Source organism: Chiloscyllium plagiosum, unplaced genomic scaffold (genome assembly GCF_037043375.1).
Source record: "Chiloscyllium plagiosum isolate Xiang-an unplaced genomic scaffold, Cpla_swu_hap1 HiC_scaffold_39, whole genome shotgun sequence".
Taxonomy (NCBI): Eukaryota; Metazoa; Chordata; class Chondrichthyes; order Orectolobiformes; family Hemiscylliidae; genus Chiloscyllium; species Chiloscyllium plagiosum.
Genome location: NW_028270177.1, coordinates 1,577,470 through 1,593,037, shown reverse-complemented (window position 1 = coordinate 1,593,037; position 15,568 = coordinate 1,577,470). Strand labels below are relative to the sequence as shown.

General features: G+C 47.8%; 1 protein-coding gene across 1 annotated transcript in view; it reads right to left on the bottom strand.

The window, feature by feature from the left end:
- The window catches only part of pde8a (phosphodiesterase 8A), a 138,992-nt gene that overhangs the window by 32,521 nt on the left and 90,903 nt on the right, over window positions 1-15,568 (bottom strand). The window contains 8 exon segments of the mRNA XM_087981200.1: window positions 1,611-1,775; window positions 7,739-7,809; window positions 11,074-11,148; window positions 12,849-12,897; window positions 12,997-13,013; window positions 13,016-13,044; window positions 14,855-14,943; window positions 15,065-15,252. Of these exon segments, the coding sequence (XP_087837326.1) occupies window positions 1,611-1,775; window positions 7,739-7,809; window positions 11,074-11,148; window positions 12,849-12,897; window positions 12,997-13,013; window positions 13,016-13,044; window positions 14,855-14,943; window positions 15,065-15,252 (683 nt within the window).

Sequence of the window (15,568 nt, the reverse complement as noted above, 5' to 3'; positions counted from 1 at the left end):
ACTAAAGTAGCAAGTACCCTGACAGAAATTCTAGGAACGGAAATTAAAGTGGACCCTGTATCTCTCCTTTTGGTGTTTTCGAACTTTCCCTCCCTGGACACGTACGGGAAGAGACTATTTTCTATTCTTTCTTTCTGTGCAAGGAAAAATATTTTGGTGAACTGGGTGGCTCAGGGCCCCCCTGGACTTTGAAATTGGCACAGATTAATTATGGAATGTATTCCCCTTGACTTCCTTACAAATATGGTGCACCGAAAGACCGAATTATTTTATAAAATATGGCAGCCCTTCTTGAATTACATAAATACAAATATCTCGGCTATCCTAACAAGGGCTTTTATTTAATTGAGATTACAAACCTGGCTGGTCCGGGGCCCCTTAGGAGAGGAATCCCGCACGAATACGGGTTTTATTACATCTGATGTTAACACATTCCGAGCATGTAAAAGACTTAAATATACACTCTGGTTAGTTATAGGTTAGATTAGTAGATAGTTGAGTTTTGTTTTTTTCTCTTTTTCGTTTTTTTTTCTTTCTTCTTTTGTTAAATTTTGGCTATTGTATATTTGATTTAATTGTATATCAATGTTTATATTTGAGAGTATTGTTTATTTTTGTAAAATTGTAAAAATGTTAAATTTCTAATAAAAATATCTTTAAAAAAAATACATTCCGTTCTTCCACTCTTCCTGTCCAAGCAAACCAATTCACATTTTCCTATATTGTACTCCTTTAGCCAATTTTTTGTCCACTCACTTTCTTACTTGATGTCACTGACAAATTTAGTGACCATCCATTCAGTCCCTGCACTGAGTTATTGATATAGATGACAAATAATAGAGGTTTTGCACTGACCTCTGCCGCAATCCATTGCTTATAGTTTGCCAATCCAAAAACAACTGATTTATCCCGACTGTTTGCTTCTTGTTATTTAACCAATCCTTTACCTATGCTCATGAGCATTCACAAAAAAGAAAAGCAGAGAGATTTGTACCAGAGAGAACAGCACCTAACAATTCTGAATACTCCAAAGCACTTTTGCAGTCAATGAACTGCTTTTGTAGTACTGTCACTATTATAGGAATTTTGGCAGCAAATTTCTTGCATAGCCACGTGCTATTAACAGAAAAATAATAACAGGTAATTTTTTAAAAAACGGTTTTAGTAAAGGAATAAACGCCCAGCAAAATAACATAATGGAGATTTCCTGTACCTACAAAAGGACATACAGGCTTTCAGCTTAACAGTACTGAAAAGATAACAGTGCTGACAGTTCAGCATTCGCTCAGGACTGCATTGGAGTGTCAATCTAGATTCTGGTGTCAAATCCACAGAATAGGCTACAGTTCTACAAGCATCTCTGCTGGACCTAAGTGTGCCAACAACTGAGCAAAGACAAACAAATAAGGCCACACATAATAAAAAGAGTTCAATGGCTTCAATGATTCTTACACCCACTGTACAAAGGTGCTGCCCCAACGTACAACAATCCTTCCTACACACAAATTTCCCACATGTTCAAACTCATGTAACAAGTGATCAGAAAATTACTAACATCCCACACAGCATTGTGAAATGAATCCAAGGGATGTGACTCAAGCTGAACTTACAGACATCAGCCCATCGACTAGGTCACTAGCATGTGGGTCATCTTCCTTGTTTCCAAGCTGCGGAGAATATAGTTCTGTTGTTCGGAGAATTTCCAGCACACGATCCAAAGCTTCAGCCACTGGCTCAGAGCTGCTCTCTTGTGCAACATTTATGATATTTATTACCTTAAAGTTGAACAGAATGATCGAATTAACAATGTACAATAAATGTTTTACATCTGAGCTATTTATAATCAGCTCCTCAAACAATCTGCACCTATTACTATTTAGCAGCACAGAACCTGAATGTCACAGGAAAAAGTTTATGGTCTTGCATTTGTTAGGACTATTCACAAGAATAACAATTCAAGGAGAAAACCAACATTTGCATAGCATGAGAAGGGAGTGCCGGCTGTTTGGCAAGTAGATTCTAATTGGCAGAGCTGTCACCTCCAAAGAGATTGCAGTAACTAAATGACGACCACGTGTTAGCCATCAAACTTCATTTAAATTTTAAACTAGGCAGATTGACTGATTAATCTAAACATTGACTGGAAAAACAAACCAGCAAACAGCTGTCAACTGCTGTATTGAATTGAAAAAAGGCACATGTCCTCTCTGTCTACAAAGAACAGGGTATATGGTTTAATAGTTGTATCTTTCAGGACATGCAGGTGCACTACATTATTAGCCAAGTGACAATCGTAAACTGGTTATCGATATAATTCTTCATACACAGGATTATTCAGCAAATGATAATTTGGAGGAGCCAGTGTTGGACTGGGGTGTACAAAGTCAAAAATCACAATATCATGTTATAGTCCAACAGGTTTATTTGGAATCACTGGCTTTCGGAGCACTGCTCCTTCATCTGGTGGTTGTGGAGAAAAAGATCATAAGGCACAGATTTTATAGCAAAACTTTACAACTGAGATGATATATTGGAAAAGACCTGGGTTGTTCATTAAGTCTGTCATCTTTTAGAATGACCATGTTGGTTTCAGCTCTTTCATATGAAAATCCCAGAACATGTTTAAAGTTACATTCTCAAATGAACTCTAACAAAAGGTGCAATGTCAGCTCAAAATGCATTGAAGGTGTAAAGTTAAAGTCTGTCTGCGTCCTAACGTTCAGACTGATTCTATTTCTAAAAAAGGAACTCACAGAACCTTATGGATTCATGCAGTTTTTGAGCAAAATAAGATGTAATTTTGCAAGTACAAATTCACCCCACAAACTTTGGCGCGTGTCTGCGTGTGTGAGAGAGTGCGCAAAGGGGCATAAATCAGAGGTGCATGCATGGGTATGTTTGCGTGAGAGAGACAGACAGACTAGAGACACAGAGACGGAGGCACACACACACAGAATCAGAGATGGAGACACACACACACAGACAGAGACAGAGAGAGAGAGAGAGAGAGAGAGAGAGAGAGAGAGAGAGAGAGAGAGAGAGAGAGAGAGAGAGAGAGAGAGAGAGAGAGAGAGAGACACACACAGAGACAGAGACACAGAGAGAGAGAGAGAGAGAGAGAGAGAGAGAGAGAGAGAGAGAGAGAGAGAGAGAGAGAGAGAGAGAGAGAGAGAGAGAGAGAGAGAGAGAGAGAGAGAGGGAGAGAGAGAGGGAGAGAGAGAGGGAGAGAGAGAGGGAGAGACAGAGAGAGAGACAAACACACAGTTAGACACAGAGAAAGGGAGATACACACAGACAGAGAGCGAGCGCCAGAGAGCGAGCGCCAGACAGAGACAGAGCGAGAGCCACAGACAGACACAGAGAGAGAGACACAGACACAGACAGACAGACAGCGGGGGGGCGAGAGGGACGGGGGGGGGGGGGGGGGGCGAGAGGGACGGACGGGGGGGGGGGGCGAGAGGGACGGACGGGGGGGGGGGCGAGAGGGACGGACGGGGGGGGGGGGCGAGAGGACACGGGGCGAGGGGGCGAGAGGACACGGGGCGAGGGGGCGCGAGAGACACGGGGCGAGGGGGCGAGAGACACGGGGCGAGGGGGCGAGAGACACGGGGCGAGGGGGCGAGAGACACGGGGCGAGGGGGCGAGAGACACGGGGCGAGGGGGCGAGAGACACGGGGCGAGGGGGCGAGAGACACGGGGCGAGGGGGCGAGAGACACGGGGCGAGGGGGCGAGAGACACGGGGCGAGGGGGCGAGAGACACGGGGCGAGGGGGCGAGAGACACGGGGCGAGGGGGCGAGAGACACGGGGCGAGGGGGCGAGAGACACGGGGCGAGGGGGCGAGAGACACGGGGCGAGGGGGCGAGAGACACGGGGCGAGGGGGCGAGAGACACGGGGCGAGGGGGCGAGAGACACGGGGCGAGGGGGCGAGAGACACGGGGCGAGGGGGCGAGAGACACGGGGCGAGGGGGCGAGAGACACGGGGCGAGGGGGCGAGAGACACGGGGCGAGGGGGCGAGAGACACGGGGCGAGGGGGCGAGAGACACGGGGCGAGGGGGCGAGAGACACGGGGCGAGGGGGCGAGAGACACGGGGCGAGGGGGCGAGAGACACGGGGCGAGGGGGCGAGAGACACGGGGCGAGGGGGCGAGAGACACGGGGCGAGGGGGCGAGAGACACGGGGCGAGGGGGCGAGAGACACGGGGCGAGGGGGCGAGAGACACGGGGCGAGGGGGCGAGAGACACGGGGCGAGGGGGCGAGAGACACGGGGCGAGGGGGCGAGAGACACGGGGCGAGGGGGCGAGAGACACGGGGCGAGGGGGCGAGAGACACGGGGCGAGGGGGCGAGAGACACGGGGCGAGGGGGCGAGAGACACGGGGCGAGGGGGCGAGAGACACGGGGCGAGGGGGCGAGAGACACGGGGCGAGGGGGCGAGAGACACGGGGCGAGGGGGCGAGAGACACGGGGCGAGGGGGCGAGAGACACGGGGCGAGGGGGCGAGAGACACGGGGCGAGGGGGCGAGAGACACGGGGCGAGGGGGCGAGAGACACGGGGCGAGGGGGCGAGAGACACGGGGCGAGGGGGCGAGAGACACGGGGCGAGGGGGCGAGAGACACGGGGCGAGGGGGCGAGAGACACGGGGCGAGGGGGCGAGAGACACGGGGCGAGGGGGCGAGAGACACGGGGCGAGGGGGCGAGAGACACGGGGCGAGGGGGCGAGAGACACGGGGCGAGGGGGCGAGAGACACGGGGCGAGGGGGCGAGAGACACGGGGCGAGGGGGCGAGAGACACGGGGCGAGGGGGCGAGAGACACGGGGCGAGGGGGCGAGAGACACGGGGCGAGGGGGCGAGAGACACGGGGCGAGGGGGCGAGAGACACGGGGCGAGGGGGCGAGAGACACGGGGCGAGGGGGCGAGAGACACGGGGCGAGGGGGCGAGAGACACGGGGCGAGGGGGCGAGAGACACGGGGCGAGGGGGCGAGAGACACGGGGCGAGGGGGCGAGAGACACGGGGCGAGGGGGCGAGAGACACGGGGCGAGGGGGCGAGAGACACGGGGCGAGGGGGCGAGAGACACGGGGCGAGGGGGCGAGAGACACGGGGCGAGGGGGCGAGAGACACGGGGCGAGGGGGCGAGAGACACGGGGCGAGGGGGCGAGAGACACGGGGCGAGGGGGCGAGAGACACGGGGCGAGGGGGCGAGAGACACGGGGCGAGGGGGCGAGAGACACGGGGGCGAGGGGGCGAGAGACACGGGGCGAGGGGGCGAGAGACACGGGGCGAGGGGGCGAGAGACACGGGGCGAGGGGGCGAGAGACACGGGGCGAGGGGGGCGAGAGACACGGGGCGAGGGGGGCGAGAGACACGGGGCGAGGGGGCGAGAGACACGGGGCGAGGGGGCGAGAGACACGGGGCGAGGGGGCGAGAGACACGGGGCGAGGGGGCGAGAGACACGGGGCGAGGGGGCGAGAGACACGGGGCGAGGGGGCGAGAGACACGGGGCGAGGGGGCGAGAGACACGGGGCGAGGGGGCGAGAGACACGGGGCGAGGGGGCGAGAGACACGGGGCGAGGGGGCGAGAGACACGGGGCGAGGGGGCGAGAGACACGGGGCGAGGGGGCGAGAGACACGGGGCGAGGGGGCGAGAGACACGGGGCGAGGGGGCGAGAGACACGGGGCGAGGGGGCGAGAGACACGGGGCGAGGGGGCGAGAGACACGGGGCGAGGGGGCGAGAGACACGGGGCGAGGGGGCGAGAGACACGGGGCGAGGGGGCGAGAGACACGGGGCGAGGGGGCGAGAGACACGGGGCGAGGGGGCGAGAGACACGGGGCGAGGGGGCGAGAGACACGGGGCGAGGGGGGCGAGAGACACGGGGCGAGGGGGCGAGAGACACGGGGCGAGGGGGCGAGAGACACGGGGCGAGGGGGCGAGAGACACGGGGCGAGGGGGCGAGAGACACGGGGCGAGGGGGCGAGAGACACGGGGCGAGGGGGCGAGAGACACGGGGCGAGGGGGCGAGAGACACGGGGCGAGGGGGCGAGAGACACGGGGCGAGGGGGCGAGAGACACGGGGCGAGGGGGCGAGAGACACGGGGCGAGGGGGCGAGAGACACGGGGCGAGGGGGCGAGACACAGAGCGAGGGGGCGAGACACAGAGCGAGGGGGCGAGACACAGAGCGAGAGGGCGAGACACAGAGCGAGAGGGCGAGACACAGAGCGAGAGGGCGAGACACAGAGCGAGAGGGCGAGACACAGAGCGAGAGGGCGAGACACAGAGCGAGAGGGCGAGAGAGACAGAGAGAGAGGCAGAGAGAGAGGCAGAGAGAGAGGCAGAGAGAGAGGCAGAGAGAGAGGCAGAGAGAGAGGCAGAGAGAGAGGCAGAGAGAGAGGCAGAGAGAGAGGCAGAGAGAGAGGCAGAGAGAGAGGCAGAGAGAGAGGCAGAGAGTGAGTGAGAGGGAGACACACACACAGAGCGACACACACACAGCGACACACACACACACAGCGACACACACACACACAGCGACACACACACACACAGCGACACACACACACAGCGACACACACACACAGCGACACACACACACAGCGACAGACACACACAGCGACACAGACAGAGGGAGAGACAGAGACAGAGGGAGAGACACACACACACACACACCCAGAGAGAGCGAGAGACACACACCCAGAGAGAGCGAGAGACACACACCCAGAGAGAGCGAGAGACACACACCCAGAGAGAGCGAGAGACACACACCCAGAGAGAGCGAGAGACACACACCCAGAGAGAGCGAGAGACACACACCCAGAGAGAGCGAGAGACACACACCCAGAGAGAGCGAGAGACACACACCCAGAGAGAGCGAGAGACACACACCCAGAGAGAGCGAGAGACACACACCCAGAGAGAGCGAGAGACACACACCCAGAGAGAGCGAGAGACACACACCCAGAGAGAGCGAGAGACACACACCCAGAGAGAGCGAGAGACACACACAGACACAGAGAGAGCGAGAGACACACACAGACACAGAGAGAGACACACAGACACAGAGAGAGACACACAGACACAGAGAGAGACACACAGACACAGAGAGAGACACACAGACACAGAGAGAGACACACAGACACACACACATACAGCGTGATAGAGAGACACATACACAGAGAGAGACATACACACACACACAGAGACAGAGACACAGAGACAGACAGAGAGGGAGGAGTGTAGTGGGTCACCTGTAGTGTGACATGAACCGAAGGTTCCAATTGAGCTCTCCCCATGGGGACTGAACTTGGCTACCAGCCACTGCTCGGCCACTTTGCGTAGTTGCCATCCCAAAGTCTGCCTTGGAGGATGGTCACCTGGAGGTCCAGGGCCGAATGTCCCACACCACTGATGTGTTCCCCGCTTGGGAGGGAACAATCCTGGCTGGTGATTGTTGTACGGGGTCCATTCATCCATTGCCATAGCAATGAAAAGTTCCAACAATGTGCCTCTAACTCAAACTTGCATTTAATTTAACTTGGTTTGGTACTTGAACCCTTTCTGACTCAAAGCAAGTTGATTACCATAAACGGCAAAACTAATAATATCAGAGAACATACATGAAGCCAGCGGATTTAACCCCTTTGCAATTTGTCCTTGAAATACCACTAAAAGCTTTAAACTAATCAAATACTAATGAAGATTGCTCTGTAATATTTCACCAAGATGCTGATTCAGTTTTACCTTGGTAATGGGAGCTTCAATGGTCATGGAATGTATCCGAGCAATAGAGGATCTTCTGGGTTGGGAGCTACCTGTGAATTTAACAAAGTAAGAAAGAAATTCATAAAGATAGCAAAACGCCATTATTTGTCAAGTTTGCTGCATCTTCCACAATTTATACTCTTCGCTATAATCAGCAACTAAGGAGCAGCAAAGCAGATTATAGGACACTTTGCCCTCTGTTTATCCATACTTCCAGGATATAAGTTGAGATGCAGAACTAGAAAATATTTGGCTCAAATATTTTGAGATGCATCTGGAAACAAAGGTGAACCAAGAGCCTAATGAAAATGAGAAACATAGAAATGTTATTAAAGAAATGGCATTGGAGAAATTAATGGGAGTTACAGACAATAAATGGTCTACATTCTAGCACCTAAAAGGTAGCTGCAGAAGAGGTGGAAACAATGATTTTGGCTATCAGTATGCTCTGGGCTTCAGAACAGTCCCCAGTAGACTGGAAATCAGCAAACACAACCACGGTAATCTCAAAAGGTGGGAGAGAGAAATCAAAATAGGTCAATTAGCCTGATGTCAAGAGGAAGGAAAATACTAGACTCCACAATTAGGGATGTGCAACAGGCCACGTGGAACATCAATGGCTAGACAGTCACTTCTGCAGGATAACTGGCAGCTGTGCATGGTGTCACTGTAGAAACCCCAGCAAAACAGACTCTGAAGGAATTGCTGGGAAACTGAAGATTCCACTGGGCAATTCCCTGTTAAACCTGTGGAAATATCTATTTAAATCGGAGAGCTCTGATCTATTGCAGTTAGGTAGCTGCTCAGAAAAAGTTAACCAATAAATATTTTCAATTGAAACTTCATTAGACTGATTCCTTGGATAAAGGGATGGTCCTAAAGAGAGAGATTGAGTAGATTAGGTCCATACTCCCAAGAGTTTAAAGAATTAAGTGATCTTATTGACATTTTTAAGGTTTTGAATCCACCCACCTCTGCCTTAAAAATATGCAGGAACTCTGCTTCGACTGATTGTGTTTCACAAAAGGCAATGTGCAGTTAAGTATATTCCATAAATATACAGGGTCATAACGCACTGTAGAAAACATACTAAATCTCAAAGTTCTGCTAGTCCCAGGTCTCTACAAAATTCATGATTTAATCAATGTATGCAAAGTCCCCAATTTCTTTGTCTTCTGAAGTCAGGTTAACTAAAAACACCGTACAGGTTCCTGTATTTAATATGAACTATTTACTAGAAATAAGTAAATTCTAATCACATGTAAACAGCTTTGAATGATCAAATTTGATTCTTCTAGTTAACACTAATTCCCTAAACATAGGCAGACAAACAAAAAACATTGATGTTATGGGTGGAGGAAGAAACATCGTTCCTCCAGAACTACAGGAATTGGAGAAACAGTTCAACAGCACCAGCCTGAAAGCTTGATAAAGTGTTCCTTTCTCTTAAGGTTCTGTTCCCTTATGGCCTTCTTTCCAAATTCTCAGTTCTTTGCCAAAGACACATGAGATTTATACACCTAATTGCTCACTTTCACAGTCACTGGCTTGAATCCTGCCTCAGGCGACTGCCTGTGTGGAGTTTGCACATTCTCCCCGTGTCTGCGTGGGTTTCCTCCGGGTGCTCCGGTTTCCTCCCACCATCCAAAGATGTGCAGGTCAGGCGAATTGACCATGTTAAATTGCCCATAGTGTTAGGTAATGGGTAAATATAGGGGTATGGGTGGGTTGCGCTTCGGCGGGTCGGTGTGGACTTGTTGGGCCGAAGGGCCTGTTTCCACACTGTAATGTAATCTAATGTAATCTAATTTAATCGAATCATAGAATCGTTACAGTGTGGAAACAGGCCACTCTGCCCAACAAGTCCACACTGACTCTCTGAAGAGTATCCCACCCAGACCCATTCCCCTATTCTGTTACTCTACATTTCTTTGAGGAGAAAGTGAGGTCTGCAGATGCTGGAGATCAGAGCTGGAAATGTGTTGCTGGAAAAGCGCAGCAGGTCAGGCAGCATCCAGGGAACAGGAGAATCGATGTTTCGGGCATAAGCCCTTCTTCAGCCCTTCTTCCTGAAGAAGGGCTTATGCCTGAAACGTCGATTCTCCTGTTCCCTGGATGCTGCCTGACCTGCTGCGCTTTTCCAGCAACACATTTCCTACTCTACATTTCTCCCAACTAATGTCCCTAACCTACACATCTCTGAACACAACGGGTAATTTAGCACCTCCAATTCATCTAACCTGCATATCTTTGGACTGTGGGGGGAAACCAGAGCATCCGGAGGAAACTCACGCAGACACGGGGAGAACGTGCAAACTCTGCACAGATAATCACCTGAGACTGGAATGGAACCTGGTCCCTGGTGCTGTGAGGCCGCAGTGCTAAACACAGCTACTGTGCAGCCTACTGTGCTGGTTTGAAACAACAGCTGACAGTTAATGATGAGGATAAATAACAAATGAAACAAAGAACTGCAACTGCTGGAGCTCTGAAATAAACAAAAATCAAAATTGATGGAGAAACTCATCAGGTCTGGCAGCATCTTCGGAGAGAAAGCAGAGTTAACATTTTAGGTCCAGTGACCCTTCTTCAGGACTTCCAGTTCTGGAGACAGATCCTGCGTCTTCCAGTCTGAAAACCACCTGTCTCTGTATCATCCTCACACAAGCTGTCCAACTGTGCAGGAACCAGATAGTTGTCACCAGGATGATAACATTTGGTATCACCACTGGTCACAAACTCTCAAACCCACCAATTATCTATTTGGCAGAATCTCACTTTGTACATCTATCCTGGTCATCACCTTCTACCTTCCCCAGGGCTTGCAAAGCAAAAGTATAAACGCAACTCACAATGACTTAACTAAAAGTAACTGCAAGTGCAACAATTCCTTCCAGTCTTTGATTTTAAAACAGTTCTTTACCGAATTAAATCCACAACTAATGATAAAGAAAACTAAGAAAATTTAGTCTTTACAAGAGGTCAATACATTTTTAGATACCAAGAGAATCAAGAGATATGGAGATAGTCGGGAACTTGGAGTTAAAATAGATGATTACACTGAATGGCAGAGTTGGCTCAAAAGGGTTTTAAAAAAAAGGATAAATCGACCATTTAAAAAACACACGTATGCAAGGTTAAGTATTACTTTTAATAAAGCCTTAAAAAGTATTTATATCTTTTTACCCAACATTGTAATTCAACTCCTAGGACATTACATATGAAATTTGACTAATACATTACAAGGTCACCTCTTTCACAAACACTTAAGGGATAAATTGACAGTCATTGTGACCTTGGAGCACTTAACATACCATCACTCCCTCGTGATGTGTTGGATCTGACATCGGAACTTTTCCTCCTGTCTTTGTGTTTACAAGTGTGGATGTCTGTAAAGGAAGCAATGAACTCGAACAATACAGAATCAAAATCTTCTCTTTCTTAACTCTCCCAACATTCATAATGATCTGTGCAGATACTGCTTTTTCCAGCAGGTCCTAACTGAGGAATTCCCCTTATATTAGATGTATATTACTCACTTTAGGAAACACTTTTCAAATCAGACTGCTGCTCCAATAGGAATGTACAAGAAATAGATCAATTAGGTTAACAGAGCTGCAGTGGTAAACATTTAAAAGATATCCCAGATAGTGCAGAATAGACGCAGTTCAACAAGAAATAAAATTCTAAGGAACAGACATACTATCAATGGTTAACTAAAAATGTCAAAGCTAGCATCAAACTCAAAGGAAAAAAAATGTATAATTGCACAAAGATAGGTGGCAGGTCTGATGATTGGACAAAACAAAAAGGAGATACAAATTAGAGTGCGCAAGAGAACGTTAGCCAAAAATATAAAAAGAGATTGGAAACATTCTTCAGGAATTTAAAGAGGTAACAAAGTAAGTGTTGCTCCTTTAGAAAATGTGTCAGGGAATCAGTAACAGAGGATAAAGCAATGCAGACAAATTGAACAGGGCCTTGCATTAGTCTTCACTAGAGTGCGTACAAATCGCATCCCAGAAATAGCCGTAAAATCAGGAATTGAAAGGGAGGAGGAAGTCAAGAAAATTACAATTACCAGGGAGGTAGTACTGAATAAATTGTTAGGAATGAGAGTTGATAAGTCTCCAGCTCCTGATGGATTTCACTCTAGGGTCTTAAAAGAAGTAGACAGTGAGATAGTTTGGTTTTAATTTTCCAAAATTCATTAGATTCAAGGGAAGACCCCTTCAGATTGAAACAGCCAATGTAAATCCTTTATTCAAAAAGGAGGGAAACACAAAGCAGGAATTACAGGTCAGGTAGCTTCATATTTGTCAGAAGAAAACGTTAGAAACTATTGTTAAGGAGGTTATAACAGGATAAATTTAAGATAATCAGACAGTGCCAACGTGTTTTTTTTTAAAAAGGGAAATCACGTATAACAATTTATTGGAGTTCTTGAAGAAATAACTTGTGTTGTAGAGGGAAAAACAGAACGATTGGATGTTTTCTACTTAAATTTCTAGAAGGCTATAGAGGAAGCTAAAATATTGGGGGTAACATATCAGCATGGATAGAAGATGGCTACCTATTAGCTAGCAAGAGTGTAGGAATAATGCATCTTTTTCAGGCTGGCAGGATATCATGTGCCGTGTGCCCTCGGGCTTGTGCTGGGTCCTCATCTCATCACGACTATTTATACATATAATTTGGACGAAGAGACAGAGGGTATAAGAATTAAATTTACTGATGACAAAGATGGCAAATGGCGCACATTTTTAAAAAGTGTGAAATTTGAACATTTTGCCAGAAAGCATAAAAAGAATGCACTAAATGGGGAGAGACTGCAGAGTTCCAAGATGCAGAGAAATCTGGGCATGCCTTGTGCATGAATCACAGAAGTATGCAGGTACTGCAAGTAATCAGGAAAGCTAATAGAATGTTATGTTTTATTGCGAGCGGATTGAATAGAGGAGTAGGGAAGTCATGCTTCAGTTATACAGGCATTGATGATTTTGCTTCAGGAGTACGGAGTAGATTAATGCCTGAATGGCCTGCATTCTACTCTTATAGATGTATGGTCTTCTAGCAAACAACATTGTACCTGTTTGGGATTCAGCCTGAACACGATCACACAAGTGGGATTTGTCACTCTGTGGAAAAATGAGAGGAGAGGAATGTCTTAAAAATATTGCTCCAGATAAGATTGAGAAGACCAAAAAAAGTAGTAAGCATGGATCTCTTACACATACCTTGTTTTCATTAAATGTCGTTTAATACACACATAGTGTCTAATTTTCCTATTGAGAAAGAAGCTTGTTTTAGAATATTTATAAATTCCTGAAGTGCACATTTTAAATGACACCAAGACCAAGAGGAGTTGCGCATGTAAGTTGAGTAAAGCAAGAGACAGCATGCAGTTATAGACATTTGAAGGGTTTTATTTCTGCAATTAACCAACATTATTTGACCATCTGAACCTGTCACTAAAGCATTACAAATTGTATCTGATCCAAAACCGCTGACAGTGGTAGGAACCTGAGGCAACAAACAGGCTCAAGGCTCCATTCCAGCACCAAGCCCTTTATTCTTCAATAAAGCATCACATCTCAATCTTCATAATTTTATTTAGTTGATTAATATGGGTTTGAATTTAAATCCTCAATTGCCTTCATCTTTGTTTTTGAACAAGTATTGGTTTTAACCTTTCTGCTCAAAAGCATTCAAAGAAATGGAGATTTGAATCCTAAAATGCAAGGTCAAAACTAGAAGGTTTTTTTTGCTTCCAATCAGCTGACGTATAAAAACACACATCAGTAATATTGGGAAATAACACACATTACATAAAATAAGATGAGACACCAGGCAGAAATACAAGTGAGTGACTCGGATGAAATTCTCTCTCATAGCATTTGGCAATTATTTTCAGATTTCCATTTCCTGACCCAATTTGATAGGTACTTCAAACATTGCACAGGTTTAAGGAGGAATTACTTCTCAACCTTTCTAAGTGTGGCAGGTCTGAGCTGATCCATCCAAACTCTGATGGCAGTTGAGGCCTGAAGTGAACAATGACAAACAGACAAATACAGTATGTGGGCCTGTGTCACTTCCTCCAATTCAGCTTGCATTTCCAGAGGTAGCATTGGCAGAGATTTGGACAACTCATTTGTGTTAGGCATAGTTGGTGTGGTGGGGAGTGAGGGGTCTGGAGGGGGAAGGAGGAGGAGCAGCAAAGGATAGAAACTTGAAGAGGAAAAATGCTTGGAAAGCAATAACCAAAAACAGACTAGGAAAGGAGACAGAAAACCATTCCCTCTTCAATTAGGCATTACAGGCTTAAAGTGCAGGAAACAAGAAAGCATCTGGATGTAGGTTTGCTCGCTGAGCTGGGAGGTTCATTTCCAGACGTTCGTCACCATGCCAGGTAACATCTTCAGTGGGCCTCAGGGCGAAGCACTGTTGCTAATTCCTGCTTTCTATTTATATGTTGGGTTTCTTTGGGTCGGTGATGTCATTTCCTCTGGTGACATCATTTCCTGTTCGTTTTCATCAACTAGCCACAAAACGACATGACCCTCTCTCACTAGTATCCTTACATACAGATGAGGAAGGACACCACTTTCGACTGGGCAACATATCCATTTTAGTACAAGCCAAACAAAAGCACACGAGAATTCCTAGAAGCATGGCATTCCAACCGGAACTCTATCAACAACAGAGTTAGACCCCCATCTACCACCCCCTGAGAAATAGAACAGGAAATGACATCACCACAGGAAATAATGTCACCGACCCAAAGAAACCCAAACAAATAAAGAGAAAGCAGGAATTAGCAACTGTGCTTCGCCCGGAGGCCAACTGAAGATGTTACCTAGTAGAGTGACGAAACGTCTGGAAATGAACCTTCCAGCTCAGCGAGCAAACCTATATCCAAAACCTCAACCTGAGCTACAAATCTCTCAAAACTCGACAAGAAAGCATGTAAAAGAGAAAACAAATCACAACAATTAGGAACAAACAGGATTTATAAGTTATAGCTTGTATGACTGTAGCTATAACTACAGACATTTGATTGATTGAACTAGATAGAGAAGATATTACTCTCACCCTCCTTGCCCTATGACAGGAGTTATCTTTACATTCTGCTGTACACTGTCTCCATTTCGTTTTCTGCCATAGTACATTCCTTGCCACTCCTGAAAAACCATAAATAAAACAGATTAAATGAATTCATCAAATTGAGACATAATTAGATAGTGGGACAGCAGAGATCAGGGGAGCCTCCATTTGAGAGCGCCACAGACACCAGTTGCTTACCTTTCCTTTCTTAATATACGAGTTGATTGTGTCTAGAATATCTGCTTTATTTTTATCACTTTTAGGCACTTCCATTTGCTCCTTCCCTATCAATTCCTCTCGCTTGTAACCCATCATTACTTCAAATGCAGGATTCACATACTGCAGAACATCAAGAAACATTTTTTTATTAGCCAGACATTTCAGGCCTTATGTACACACTCCAAGCAAAAATAATTACTTAATAACTATTACTTCAGGGCTTCGTAGTCCAGAGGAATTGCTTTCAACAATCAAGGGATAGGAATCTTGAGAATTTTTGATTTGAGGTTGATGTTCACTTCAAGACAGTGACAACTGCAACAGAATTAAACAATCCAGCATCTGGTAGACAGGAATGGCCTGAGCAAGACCTCAGTGCAGGCATGGGTGAAACACTGATATGTCTTTGATGTGGCTATAGTTTTTGCTGCATTGTGTCTGCTTGCTTGGGTTTGTTGAGGAATTGCTGGATTGAGATTATTG